The 13,171-nt window shown below is 40.3% G+C and overlaps 1 protein-coding gene across 2 annotated transcripts in view; it reads right to left on the bottom strand.

The window, feature by feature from the left end:
• The window catches only part of PLPPR5 (phospholipid phosphatase related 5), a 122,455-nt gene that overhangs the window by 33,741 nt on the left and 75,543 nt on the right, over window positions 1-13,171 (bottom strand). For both annotated transcript variants that reach the window (XM_061119979.1, XM_061119980.1), the window contains exon 4: window positions 5,288-5,464. In XM_061119979.1, the coding sequence (XP_060975962.1) occupies window positions 5,288-5,464 (177 nt within the window). The remainder of the gene's footprint in view (window positions 1-5,287; window positions 5,465-13,171) is intronic.

Genomic DNA, 13,171 nt, shown 5'->3' with positions numbered 1-13,171 from the left:
GTACCATGCAATTGACTGACTTGACTACATATGTGATTTCACTTAGCCCTCAAAAGAAGTCTGGGGAGTAAACAAAACAGTTCATTCATTCATTCAACAAATATCTCCTGAGAACTTCCTATATACCCCTGGGAATATATAGTGATGAAAACAAACACCATCTCCGTAAGTGGTTTACATTCTAGAGGGTTTGACAGCAAAAAACAAAACCCAAAATATTATATGTGGTATACTAAAAGTTGAATCGTGCAGTGGAGAAAAGTGAATAGGAAATGAAGAAAGGAGTCTGGGGGAGAGGTAATCACTTTAAATACAGTTCAGGGGAGGCCACACTTTAGGAATAATGAGGAGCTACGTGGGACGGTCAATATCACACATTGAGGAAAACTGGCAAAAAAAAACAGGTGGCAACAGCAGGATTCAATCTAGGTTTTTCTGACTCCCACACCTGTTTTGTTCTCTAAAATATACACAGGAGCGTTCCAGCAGAGGCAATGTGCAGGCTGGACAGAGCGTGTGAGAGGAAGAACACTGTCTGGATTCCAAGTGTGGAATTTCCACTGTAAAAAAAAAGGGCAACATAAACTTGACCAGAAAGAGTGCAGCCAGATTCTGGAGGATCCCAGAAGCCCAGTGGAAGTGTCTGATTTAATCCAGCACGAAAGAAGCTTGGTTTTCTGTTTGTTTTATTAGCAACAAATTATATTATCCTGTGTATGAAACAGCATGCAAGGCATTTGGAGGAGAGTCTAAAGTGAGAAGGTAGCTAGGAACCGATAGATATAGAAGAAGTAAGCAGTTACATCTCTACAATCAAGAAGTGATGGTCAGGACTGCAAAGAAATAAGACATGGGAGAAAGATTCTGTAGTGGAAACGAGCTTTGACTAGATGAATCACCGGGTGTGGGGATGAAGGAGGAGAGTGAGTCAAAGGCATATGCTAGACATTGGGCATGGGTGACAGGGGACATGAATGCCTTGAACTGACACAATGGCTTGGAGTAGGTTAGTGTTAATTTTATCTTGGAATCATCTTAGTGATCTACACACACTGCAGAATAATTGAAAACACTCCAAGATATTGCAAGCCAGAGCTGTAGTCACTGCTTGAAATAAATATTCTACTCAGTTGCCCAAATGAGAAACTCGAGCATCATCATATAGATTGTTGCCCACTTCATCCTCATCATCTCCACTGTTTCATCAACTTCCAAACCATCCCACCTCCAGCCATGCTCCCCTTCCTCTGTGCAATCAGAGGCCCATCCACCACTTCCCTGGATCTGCATAACTTGTCTCTATCCTCACCTGGAGCTTTATTTTCCAGAAAACATATTTTTAAAGCACAAATCTTATCACAGAGTAAAAGTGTCTAAAAGGAAACAATCTCTCATTTATAAAATTATTTCAGTCATCCATGTGGCCATGCACTGAACATACACAGCATTTCGTTTACACATTATCCATCTGTGTAACAATCCTTCAAGGAGACTGTAACCTTATTTAAAGAGGAAGAAACTGAGGTTAGGTAAATTGCTGAAGGGCACAAATTGAGTAGATGGTGAGGATGAGATTCAACCAGACTTTTTCTCTGTTTCAACTGTCTGGGAGCTGACAGAGGCTTCCAAATCACCTACATTTTTAAGCAAGAGCCCAAATTACTGTCATAGCACACAAGGCATCGAGGGTGTCCCCTGTGTGCTTTTTCATTCCCCTTCTTGTCACCCAAGTTGGATGACTGGTATCATTTCTGGGTGCCAGATGCACACTGTGCCCTCGGCCTAGAATACAGGAGGGACTTCATACATGCTTATTTTATGATACATTTCATATTGCCAGTGCACTGTGCTCTTTACCCTTCATTCCTTATGCCCCAAGCTAGACCTATCTGCTTTACAAACTCTTCAAGTTTATATATTGTCTCTTCTTTCCGATTTGTCCCTAATTCAAACAGAGTAGATCTCCTGAGTATATGTACCATACATCTACCACTACACTCATCCTCTATAGAACTCTTCGTGTTCATCTTGGCCCACCTGACTGCAATCTGATTAAGTACCTGGACTGTATCCTTTTCATGTACTTACTCCCAGCACCAAACACAATGCCTGGGTTAGACTGGGGTCTCAGTAAATGTTCGTTTCATGAAAGAAGAAAAGGAGGGAATGTTTGAGGGAATAGACTGGCCATTACTGTCTAACCCCAGAAACAGATTCCCAGAGAAGACAAGTCATATTTATCTGAGCCCCTCTGCAGGCCCAGTTAAAGCACTACTGCCAGATATAACTGCATTTCAGTTCCATGGGTCTGGAACATCTTTGCTGGCACCTCATCAGGCTACATCTTCTCCTCCTATGGGTATAGGAGGATACTGTTGTATAAAGCAAAACATATTTTTGCACTGACACATTAAAGTCAGAAACCCTGTGTTTATGCATAAAAGCTTGTTTAGTCATTACACGGTTAAAGCACTCCCATGACCTTTTCATAAGGCCCTTTTCCGGGATGCACGGGAATGTCTGAAGGGCCCAATGGAAGGTACTGAATATGTGCAGTAAGAGGCGGACCCCTAGTCCAATTCATCATTCCCCACATGGTTCTCAGACGAGGAAGAGAAAGAAAGACATGAGTGTTCTAGACTAACCTTGCAAGGTATCACGATGTTCACTGGCAGTCAAGGGAAGATGGCTACAGCCACAGGAGGAGATGCAGCCTGATGAGATACCGGCAAAGATGTTCCAGACCCATGGAGTTGAAATTCAGTTACATCTGACACTGGGGCTTTAATGCTTCACCTTTTGGCATGCTGTTTGCTGCGCCTATGATTATTTTCTTAGGATTTATGGGAAGCATTTTTTGTTTTGTTTTATTAGAAGTTAGCCTGTTTCAACTGTCATAAGTAAAAGCAAGGGAAAGTTTTGGGGCCATGCCTGGGCCTCTGTTTGCATGAGGCTACAGGATATCTCTGGGGGTGGGGAAGGTAGGCCCAAGTTTCCAAGGGACCTTGGACACAGCAGGGAAAGGCATCAGAAAGAAAAATAGCACATGGTCTAGAAAGGGATCAGGGCATAGTCACCACTTTACCACAGGAAGTTCTAGAAGAAATAACCTATATAAAATGCCCAGTACATAACAGTGCGCAAATCATTGGTAGCTGGAAAGATTTGTATAAGCTTTTACATACTATTATAAACTAGTGAAAAGAAGCTGAAGAAAGAAAGTTACTCCTGATAAATAATTTAAATGTAATTAAAATATAAACAATGTTTCTTGCAATGCGTCAATGCAAAGATATGTTTTGATTTATTCAGTAGTCTACACCTTTTTCCATCTAGGTAAAATGTTACATCGGGCTTCCCTGTGGTTCACCAGTAAAGAATTCACCTGCCAATGTAGGAGATATTGGTTCGATCCCTGGTTCAGGAAGGTCCTCTGGAGAAGGAGATGGCAACCCACCCCAGTATTCTTGCCTGGGAAATCCCATGGACAGAGGAGCCTGGTGGGCTACAGTCCATGGGGTCACAAAAGAGTTGGACATGACTTAGAGAATAAACAACAACAACAACAACAAAAATGTTACATATCCATACCTGCTGCTACTGCTAAGTCGCTTCAGTCGTGTCCAACTCTGTGCAACCCCATAGACGGCAGCCCACCAGGCTCCCCCGTCCCTGGGATTCTCCAGGCAAGAACACTGGAGTGGGTTGCCGTTTCCTTCTCCAGCGCATGAAAGTGAAAAGTGAAAGTGAAGTCACTCAGTCGTGTCCGACTTTCAGCGACCTCTTGGACTGCAGCCTACCAGGCTCCTCCATCCACAGGATTTTTCAGGCAAGAATACTGGAGTGGGGTGCCATTGCCTTTTCCGTATCCATACCTACAAAGGATTAATTAAGTCTAAAGCCAAAGAATTGATGCTTTTGAACTGTGGTGTTGGAGAAGACTCTTGAGAGTCCCTTGGACTGCAAGGAGATCCAACCAGTCCATCCTAAAGGAGATCAGTCCTGGGTGTTCCTTGGAAGGACTGATGCTGAAGCTGAAACTCCAATACTTTGGCCACCTGATGTGAAGAGCTGACTCATTTGAAAAGACCCTGATGCTGGGAAAGACTGAGGGCAGGAGGAGAAGGGGACGACAGAGGATGAGATGGTTGGATGCCATCACTGACTCAATGGACATGAGTTTGGGTAGATCCAGCAGCTGGTGATGGACAGGGAGGCCTGGCGTGCTGCGATTCATGGGGTCGCAAAGAGTCAGACACGACTGAGTGACTGAACTGAATTGAAAGCCAGATTGAAACAACTAAACCTACAGAACTAAAATCTACAGAAATAGTCCAAGGAGATTTTTATCACAGAAGTAGAGACGGCAGGCTTGCCTCATTAGGAGTCCCTAGGTGTGCTCTTCACTCCTTGGCAAAATCTGATTTGAGCAATACTGCCCTGGAAACTCTCCATGGGTTTTCAGTCACTGAAGGTGACCAGTTCATCTCACAAGTGAGGATCACCTGTTATCAGGTTCTGGGACTTGGCCGCTCAGGAGAGGACTATCTGGAGGCACCAGGGCACTTTGGGACACTCTACATACTTCAGGACACTAAGTGCCCTGAGGAAATTTTTTAAACTTTCAAATAACCCAGTCTTAAAAACCTATTTGTAGGGAAGGAATGGAGATGCAGATGTAAAGAACAGACTTGTGGACACAGAGTGGGGAGAACAGGACAGGACAAATTGAGAAAGTTGCATTGACATATACACGCTATCATGTGTAAAACAGTTAGTAGGAAGCTGTGATATAACACAGGGAGCCCAGCCTGGTGCTGTGTGATGACCTAGAGGGGTGGGATGAGGGGCTGGGGAGGGAGGCTCAATAGGGAAGGGATATATGTGTGTGTGTGTGTGTGTGTGTGTATAAATTATGATTGGTTCGCATTGTTGTACTACAGAAACCAACACAATATTATAAAGCAGTTTTCCTCCAATCAAAAGACAAATTAAAAAGAAAAAACATCTAGGGAGGTGTAAGTGTTTTTTTAAGCCCCATTGTACTTTGCATGAAAATATTCTCTTCACTTTTAAATGTAGAAAATACGTACTTTTCACCCCAAGCCTGACTTTAGGCAGAACAAATGAAGGAGAAGAAAGAAATGAGTGATTTAAAACATACATATTTCCATTTCATAGACCACCTTTCGAAAACTAAACCCAGTGATTCACACCTGTATTGTCTAGTAGATGGTTATACACATTAATTAAGAAACAAATTATATCTAAAGAAACCTGTACTTACAAGAAATACTGCTATAGATATTCCAACCAGAAAGCCTGCTATCACATCGGACCAATGATTTCGATATTCTGCAACTCTGTTGAGTCCAGTAAGAAAGGCCAAACACATTAAGCCTAGGCATAAAACGGGCTTGGCAAGTCTTGTTCCTTTGGCTTTGATTGTGTTGGTAATGTACATCTGAAATAGTAAACAAAAATCATGAATGTATTTCCTTGATATACACCTTATATACGTATCTGTACACACATATTTATAGGAACAGATATATTTATATAATTCAAATAATTGACTACAGTTTATAAATTTTTTGAAGAAGTTTCTTAAAAGTAGGGTTTAAAAGTAGTGATTAGTTAATTGTACTTACCTTATATTGAGTAATGGTCAATTCTTATGTAACATTAATCATTTAAGATACTGAGTACAGACATTCCAAGTCACTTTTCATAAACTTTTGATTACTTACTCTCATTTTATCTGAATTTACATTTTATATAAATACTATTGGAAAGGGAAAACTAATGACCGTTTTTAATGTTTACATTTGTGTACACCATATTGAGAGGATGCATACTTTATAAAAGGGGCTTCTCAGGTGGCTCAGTGGTAAAGAATCCGCTTGCCAATGCAGGAGATGCGGGAGGTGTGGGTTTGATCCCTGGGTGGGGAAGATCCCTGGAGGAGGAAATGGCAACCCACTCCAGTATTCTTGCCTGGGAAATCCCATGGACAGAGGAGCCTGGTGGGCTACAATCCACAGTATTACAAAGAGTTGGACAGGACTGAGCTACTGAGAGTGCATGCATACTTTATAAAGTCAAACTTGTGAGCATATCTATAAAAAACAAAATCAAGTGGATTTCACTAAATAGATATTATTGGGAAAAAGAATTTAAAGTTCATTACGGTACCAACATTTACTTTTATGCTGTTATCTGAAATTGTGAAAATTCTTTGTTTAACAAATTTATCAACCAGCTTAAGAACAACAACAAAACAAAAAACCTTAATTATATGGGAGAAACGTGTCAGTTAAACCAAAACAATCAGTAAACACCTACATTTTTGGCATCTTCATATAAGCTAATGAAGAACATGTAAGTGTCAGCTGGTTGCACAGAATGAAATCTTTTCAAGTTGTGAGACACCATGGTCAAGAAACCCAATTCTTCCCCAATCTGATTTATTTTATAGCTCAACTGCTCATAATTTCCTACATGCATTTCTTTTTTTTTTCCCGTTTATTTTTATTAGTTGGAGGCTAATTACTTTACAATATTGTAGTGGTTTTTGTCATACATTGACATGAATCAGCCATGGATTTATATGTATTTCCCATCCCGATATCCTCTCCCACCTCCCTCTCCACCCGATTCCTCTGGGTCTTCCCAGTGCACCAGGCCCAAGCACTTGTCTCATGCATCCAGCCTGGGCTGGTGATCTGTTTCTATAGAATGAATCTGTTGACTGTGAAGGAAATGTGTCAGTTATTTCAAGTCACTGAGTGTGTTCAGTTGCTCAGTTTTGTCCAACTCTTTGCGACCCCAAGGACTGCAGCTCTCCAGGCTCCTCTGTTCATGGGATACTCCAGCAAGAACACTGGAGTAGGTGGCCGTTCCCTTCTCCTGAGGCATCTTCCTGACCCGGGGATTGAACCCCATTCTCCTGTATTGCAGGAGGATTCTTGGCCGTCTGAGCCACCAGGGAAGCTCCTGTTTCAAGTCACTAGCAATTATTAAAGAGATGGCTTTGACAGTACAATCAAGTTTTTATGACATTAATGTCAGAATCTGATACTGATAATATAGTCAGAAAAATACTTACAAATGCATAAAACCACTTGCCTATTGTCCTCAGTTGAATAAAAAAAAAAAAAATACATTTGACTAAGGGATTAAACCAAAATCAGCACTTAAGCTTTTAGTCCATGACAGCCATTTTTGGATGCTATGAAAATCAGTAATTCTCTTTTCTTTTTTTTTTTTCTGGGCAAAGTTTGTAGCCCTGTTAGCTGCCAGTACACACTATGAATATTTAAACAGTTCATATGATACAAAGTTTCTACCTAGCCAAGTTCTAGCCTTTTGCAAACTATCTTAGGTCTCAATACTTTAGGGAATAAATTTAAAAAGCTGGATTATCTTCATTTTGGCATATGACCTTCAGAGCTATGTCTGTGTATTCTAAGGCTGTGCTTAGAAGAGCTGAATAATCTCAGTTAAGAATAAGTAGACATGAGAGAGAAACAGGAGGAGATGAGAAGAGAAAAAGATGCTTTTGCCATTCCAAGAGAATATATTAAAGAGCTCTGCCCACATGAGTAACAAGACAAGAATATCACACCACTTCAGGTTTCCAGTGATGCATCTAGTAGAGTAATTTCTTATTTGACTCACGCATATAAATAGGGAGTGAAATTTAAGCTGCTAGTGAGATTTTCTGACTGATTACTGACTTCTTACCTTTGCATTTCTTCATGTCTGTCAGAACACTGAAAGACAACTATCCTCATTAAGACAAAATGAATATGAAATGATAACTGAATAGTATTAATATGCTAATAATCATTAGAGCTATGATTTTCATGAGCGATGTCTGTTCAACACAATGCTCTAAGCATTTTATTTATTAAGTCCTCAAAATAACCATAAGATATCATCATTACTTTCATTTGACAGATAAAAAAAATTGACTCATGATAAAGCTTATTATGAAGAACACACAACTTGAGTATTGAGGGTGGCACTTTTGAGAAAGATGTCAAAGGGAAGTAAGAATACAGCATTTTGGTGCCTCCAACCTTCCTTTCTCTCTTCATTAATTTCTTGCCTGGAAAAAATGGCCAGTGGACATAAACTAAGTATCAGTGAATGCAAGAGAAATAAAATTAAAAACAAGGGAAAGAATGTCACCACAGCACATAGGGGTGAGGCTACATCTGTATTCTACTATTAGGGAGAAGTAGGAAATGGTGTAAGTGTGGTTTGTGTAGAAAATCTCCTATAGAATCTGTATAACCTTGGAAAGTATTTGCCTTCTCCTTCATCTCCAGAGGCCACCTCAGATAGAGCTCAGGGCTTACTTGTCCAAGTTGTGTTGGCTTACTAGTAATCCTTGAGCTGGGGCTATGATCCTCTTAAGTTTCTCTTAAATTTCAATTCATTCCTAAGTTGCTCTATGACTCAAGTATTGTTTATAAGCGGCCCCAGGATATAGCCTGGTCACTATGCAAACTCATGAAGAAGCTTCTACAATAGGAATAGCCTGGGATTTCGCTCTTCTTCCAACAGATCCCCACTTAATGTCCAGAACCAAAAGAGAAGAAAACTGAATGCTAAGGGTTATGAAAGAAGGGTGACATTTGTTCAAATACTTTCAACTTTAAAGTGGATCATAACCCTTTATAATGCACAGATTTTTCTCAGTTGGCATGGATGTCACAAAAGAAAATTTTGAGTTTTCACTTATACATACTAGAAAACTTTCTGGTTCCCTAGTACTTATGAATATGATTGCCTTTTAACCAATCTAATTGTGTTATCCTTACAGAAGGTCTATTATCCCTAATTTGCAGAAGAGGAAATTATGGCATAAGAATCTATTAAGCAAGTTGGATACAGTACAGGAATTGATTATTTATGCTTTCTTGGTTTTTAATTCACTTATGAAACCATCTAGGTTAACCAGATGTCAAAATGTAACTAAAATAAAACACAAACAGAAGGGTGTATGATTTGAGCAGGATGGTATCTGTTCAGTCCTCAGTGGACGCTCACTACCTTATAAGCCAAGCCATTTAGCCATAATTGGGCAGTTCTTATTCACCCACCCCACAAATATCTATTAGCACAAATGCAGAAAGCCAAAACTGGTCATTTGCTGCTAACAGCTGGGGTATATTCTTCAACACCTTTTTCCTTGTTTATACACTGTATACAGTAATTGACACACAAATAAAGGGGTTTTGCTTACTCGCATGCTTTTACTAAAATATAATTACAAAGCCCAGGCTTCCCTGGAGGTTCAGACAGTAAAGAATCTACCTGCAATGCAGGAGACCCAGGTTTGATTCCTGGATTGGGAAGATCTCCTGGAAAAGGGAATGGCTACCCACTCCAGTAATCTTGCCTGGAGAATTCCATGGACTGAAGAGCCTGGTGGGCTACAGTCCATGGGGTCACAAAGAATTGGACATGACTGAGTGACTTAACACTTTCACTTCACAATCAAAATGCCCATGTCATGTAGTAATGTGAATGGACATACTTGTAAGAATAATCATCGATCTCGGGTAAACTGAGACAGCACTGTACAATTTTTAAAATAACACTATTATAAAACAAAAATAAAAACACAAATGTTTGTGTTAAGCACTTAGTATACACCTGAAACTGTTATTCAAAGAGGATCCATCTAGGTTATACCCAGAAGGATGAGCATGAGTTCTCAGTGAAGAGGAAGTGGGGGGGAAAGTGTCCTAGACCCAGGGAGAGCATCCAGAGCCCCCATGTGTCTCCCAAACACCTGCATCCTCCCCACAGCACTCACCACAATGTATGGTTTATACTGATTTGTTCCCTTCACTACACTAATGACATACAAGCCAGATCTGTCCCCTTGTGCTTAGCTAGTACTTTGCCTGAAACACTGTAAGCACCTGAAATAACTATTAGACTGAATAAAAGAGGAAATGATGCTGAATGATCAAATGATATTGAAAATTGATATTGAATGATCAAATGATACTGAAAATTTCAAATGATACTGAATATAGTTTACTGTGCTTTACTGTAGGTCCTTGTATCAATGTATGACAAAACCCACTGGAAAAAAAAATAAAAAATAAAAAAATAAATAAACATAAAAGTGTGTATATGTTCATCCCAACCTCCTAATTCACCTTCACCATCACCGTTCTGCCCACCTCTTTGGTAACCACAGATTGATTTTCTATATCTGTGAGTCCATTCTTGTTTTGTAAGCTCACTTATATCATTGTTTATATTTCACATACAAGTGACATCATATAACACTTGTCTTCCTCTTCCAGACATGATTTTACTTAATATAATAATCTATAGTGCTGCAAATGACATTTCATTTTTAATGGGCAAGTAATAGTCCCCTGTGTATATACACCACATCTTCTTTATCCATTCATCTCTCAGTGGACACTGAGGTCATTTCCATGTCTTAGCTACTGCAAATAGTGCTGCTGTGAAAACTGGGGTGCACATTCTTTTTCACATTAGCGTTTTCTCTGGATATATGCACAGGAGTGGGATTGCTGGATCATATGGTAACTCTACGTTTAGTTTTTTAAGGAATGCCCATATTATTCTCCATAGCAGCTTCCCCAATTTACATTCCTACCAATAGTGTAGGAGGGTTCCCTTTTCTCCACACACTCTCCAGCATTTATTATTTGTAGACTTTTTAATCATCACTATTCTGACTGGTGTGAGGTGACATCACATTGTAGTATGGATTTGCATTTCTCTAGTAATTAGCAATGTTGAGCATATTTTCATGTGCCTGTTGGCCATTGTATGTTTTCTTTGCAGAAATGTCTTCTGGCCATTATTTGCATTGGGTTGCTCTTTGATATTAAGCCATATGAGTTCTTTGTACATTTTGGAAATCAATTCCTTGCCAGTAGTATCATTTGCAAATATTTTCTCCCATTCCTTAGGTTGTCTTTTCGTTTTGTTTATGGTTTCCTTTGCTGTGCAAAAGCTTTTAAGTTTAATTGGGTCCATTTGTTTATTTTTGTTTTTATTCCATTACTCTAGGAGATGGATCCAAAAAAATATTGCTGCAATTTATGTCAAAGAGTGTTCTGCCTATGTTTTCCTCTAGGAGTTTTATAGTGTCCAGTCTTATATTTAGGTCTTTAATCCACTTTGAGTTTATTTTTGTGTATACTATTAGAGAATAGTCTAGTTTCATTCTTTTACTTGTAGCCATCCAGTTTTCCCAGCACCACTTACTGAAGAGACTGTCTTTTCTCCATTATACATTCTTGCCTCCTTTGTCACAGATTAATTGACCATAAATGAGTAGTTCATTTGGATTGCACCCTATAGTCTTACTCATGGAACTACAATTCACAATCAGATTAGAACTGGATTCTTTAAGCTGACATCCAAGTTTTAACTACTTTGACATACAAGTTTTAACATCCTGAAAAGCAACAGATTTTTTTAAATTTTGGCTTTGTTTTTTTTTTAAAATAACTACATAGCATTTCTGGTCATATTGTTTGGAGTCCTCACATGGACCAATGCCCTACCAAGTTCTTCTTATCCTGGATTCCTGGAGTTGTTTTCAAAAAAATCAAATTTTGTAATTGTTTTCAAAATAGCAGTCCACCTTGTCAAAACCATTTTGAACTGTGAGGCTGACATCTACCAAACTAGTTCTCCTCTTGGTTTCTCGTTAGTACCATTCAGAGCACCAGTAACAAGACAGTGCCAAGGGTGGAATTCCATGACGTCCACTGGAGACTTACTCAACAAAATACAGAGTGTTCACTTATTAAGCGAGGTGTGCCGTGACCTAAAAGTCTTATTATTGTATCCAAACTTATCTATGATCATAAATTTGCCAAACTGCAATGTAAATGTATCTGATGGGGTAATAGAACTGTGTACTAGAATAGAGCTGTGTAATTCTATTGTAATAGAATTGTGTAATAGAATTGTGATGAAAGGTAATGGGATGGTTGAAAGGCCATGGACTTTGTACCAGACAGATTTGTGTTCACCTAATTGAGACTTTTCAGAGCTGTTATGGGAAAGCGCAATAAATGGTGATGTATTGAAGTCATGCATTTTAATATACTATAGCATAGCTTGTATGGAGCATGCATTTATTTTACCCCCACAATTGACCTAAACTTTATCATGGGCATCCATCCCGCAGTGGAGAGGAATGGAATGGGGGAGGGGGGAAAACCTGAATAAATGCTCAGTTGTTCTGAGTTTCTCACTGGTCTCTTTCTGGCAAAATACCCTGGCCCAGTTGGAGGCCTTCAAGACTGCATGGCTGAGGAGAGGAGGTGATCTCAGGGCGACCATAGGGCTGTCCTGCTGAACGGCCTCCCCTGACTTCCCTTTAGCTCAGATGGTAAAGAACCTGCATGCAATGCAGGAGACCCAGGTTCAATCCCTGGGTTGGGAAGATCCTCTGGAGAAGGGAATGGCAATCCACTCCAGTATTCTTGCCTGGAGAATCCCATGGACAGAGGAGCCTGGCAGGCTACAGTGTGCGGGCTTGAAAGAGTTGGACACGGCTGAGCGGCTAACACTACTGCTGCGCGTGCTTCTCCCACGCGTCTCCTGGGCCCTCCCAACAACCACTGTGAGTGTCCCTGTGGCCCACCCTGACCTGGCACGTTTCGGCTCACACTCTGGGCCTCAGCACACCCCCTTCTGGCCTAGGGGCTTTCTGCCCTCTCTAGCTTGGCCGCAGGTTCCTGCGGCTCCCACAGGACCATCTGCTCTGCTGCTTGACCCACCTGCCACAGGGCTGCCCTGAGCTTAAGTTCTCCCGGCTTCATGGCAGAAAACAGACATAAGCTGATTTACTTTCCATTTTCTTTTCAAAGTTTTTGGAGTATCTGTAATCTGGTGGTCAACTTCCTTCTCAGGGTTTCTAAACTAAGGGTGCTCACCCAAATGCTTATGCCTGCCATTCTACCCTTTCCTCTCCTCCAATCCTCCCACTTCTTGGCAAAGAGACGGCACCATCCACTCCCGGGTGTGGATGCACCATCCTTTTTATATTATATCCTGTGTGCTCTCTATTGTTACCTTGTAATAATATATGCAAATCTTCAAATTTTGCTTTTGGTATGTAAAGGTAGCTTTGGAATTTAGAAATTCC

This window comes from Dama dama, chromosome 20 (assembly GCF_033118175.1).
Source record: "Dama dama isolate Ldn47 chromosome 20, ASM3311817v1, whole genome shotgun sequence".
Lineage (NCBI taxonomy): Eukaryota > Metazoa > Chordata > Mammalia > Artiodactyla > Cervidae > Dama > Dama dama.
The sequence above is the reverse complement of the archived record's forward strand: the minus strand, read 5'-3'. Positions and strand labels throughout refer to the sequence as shown.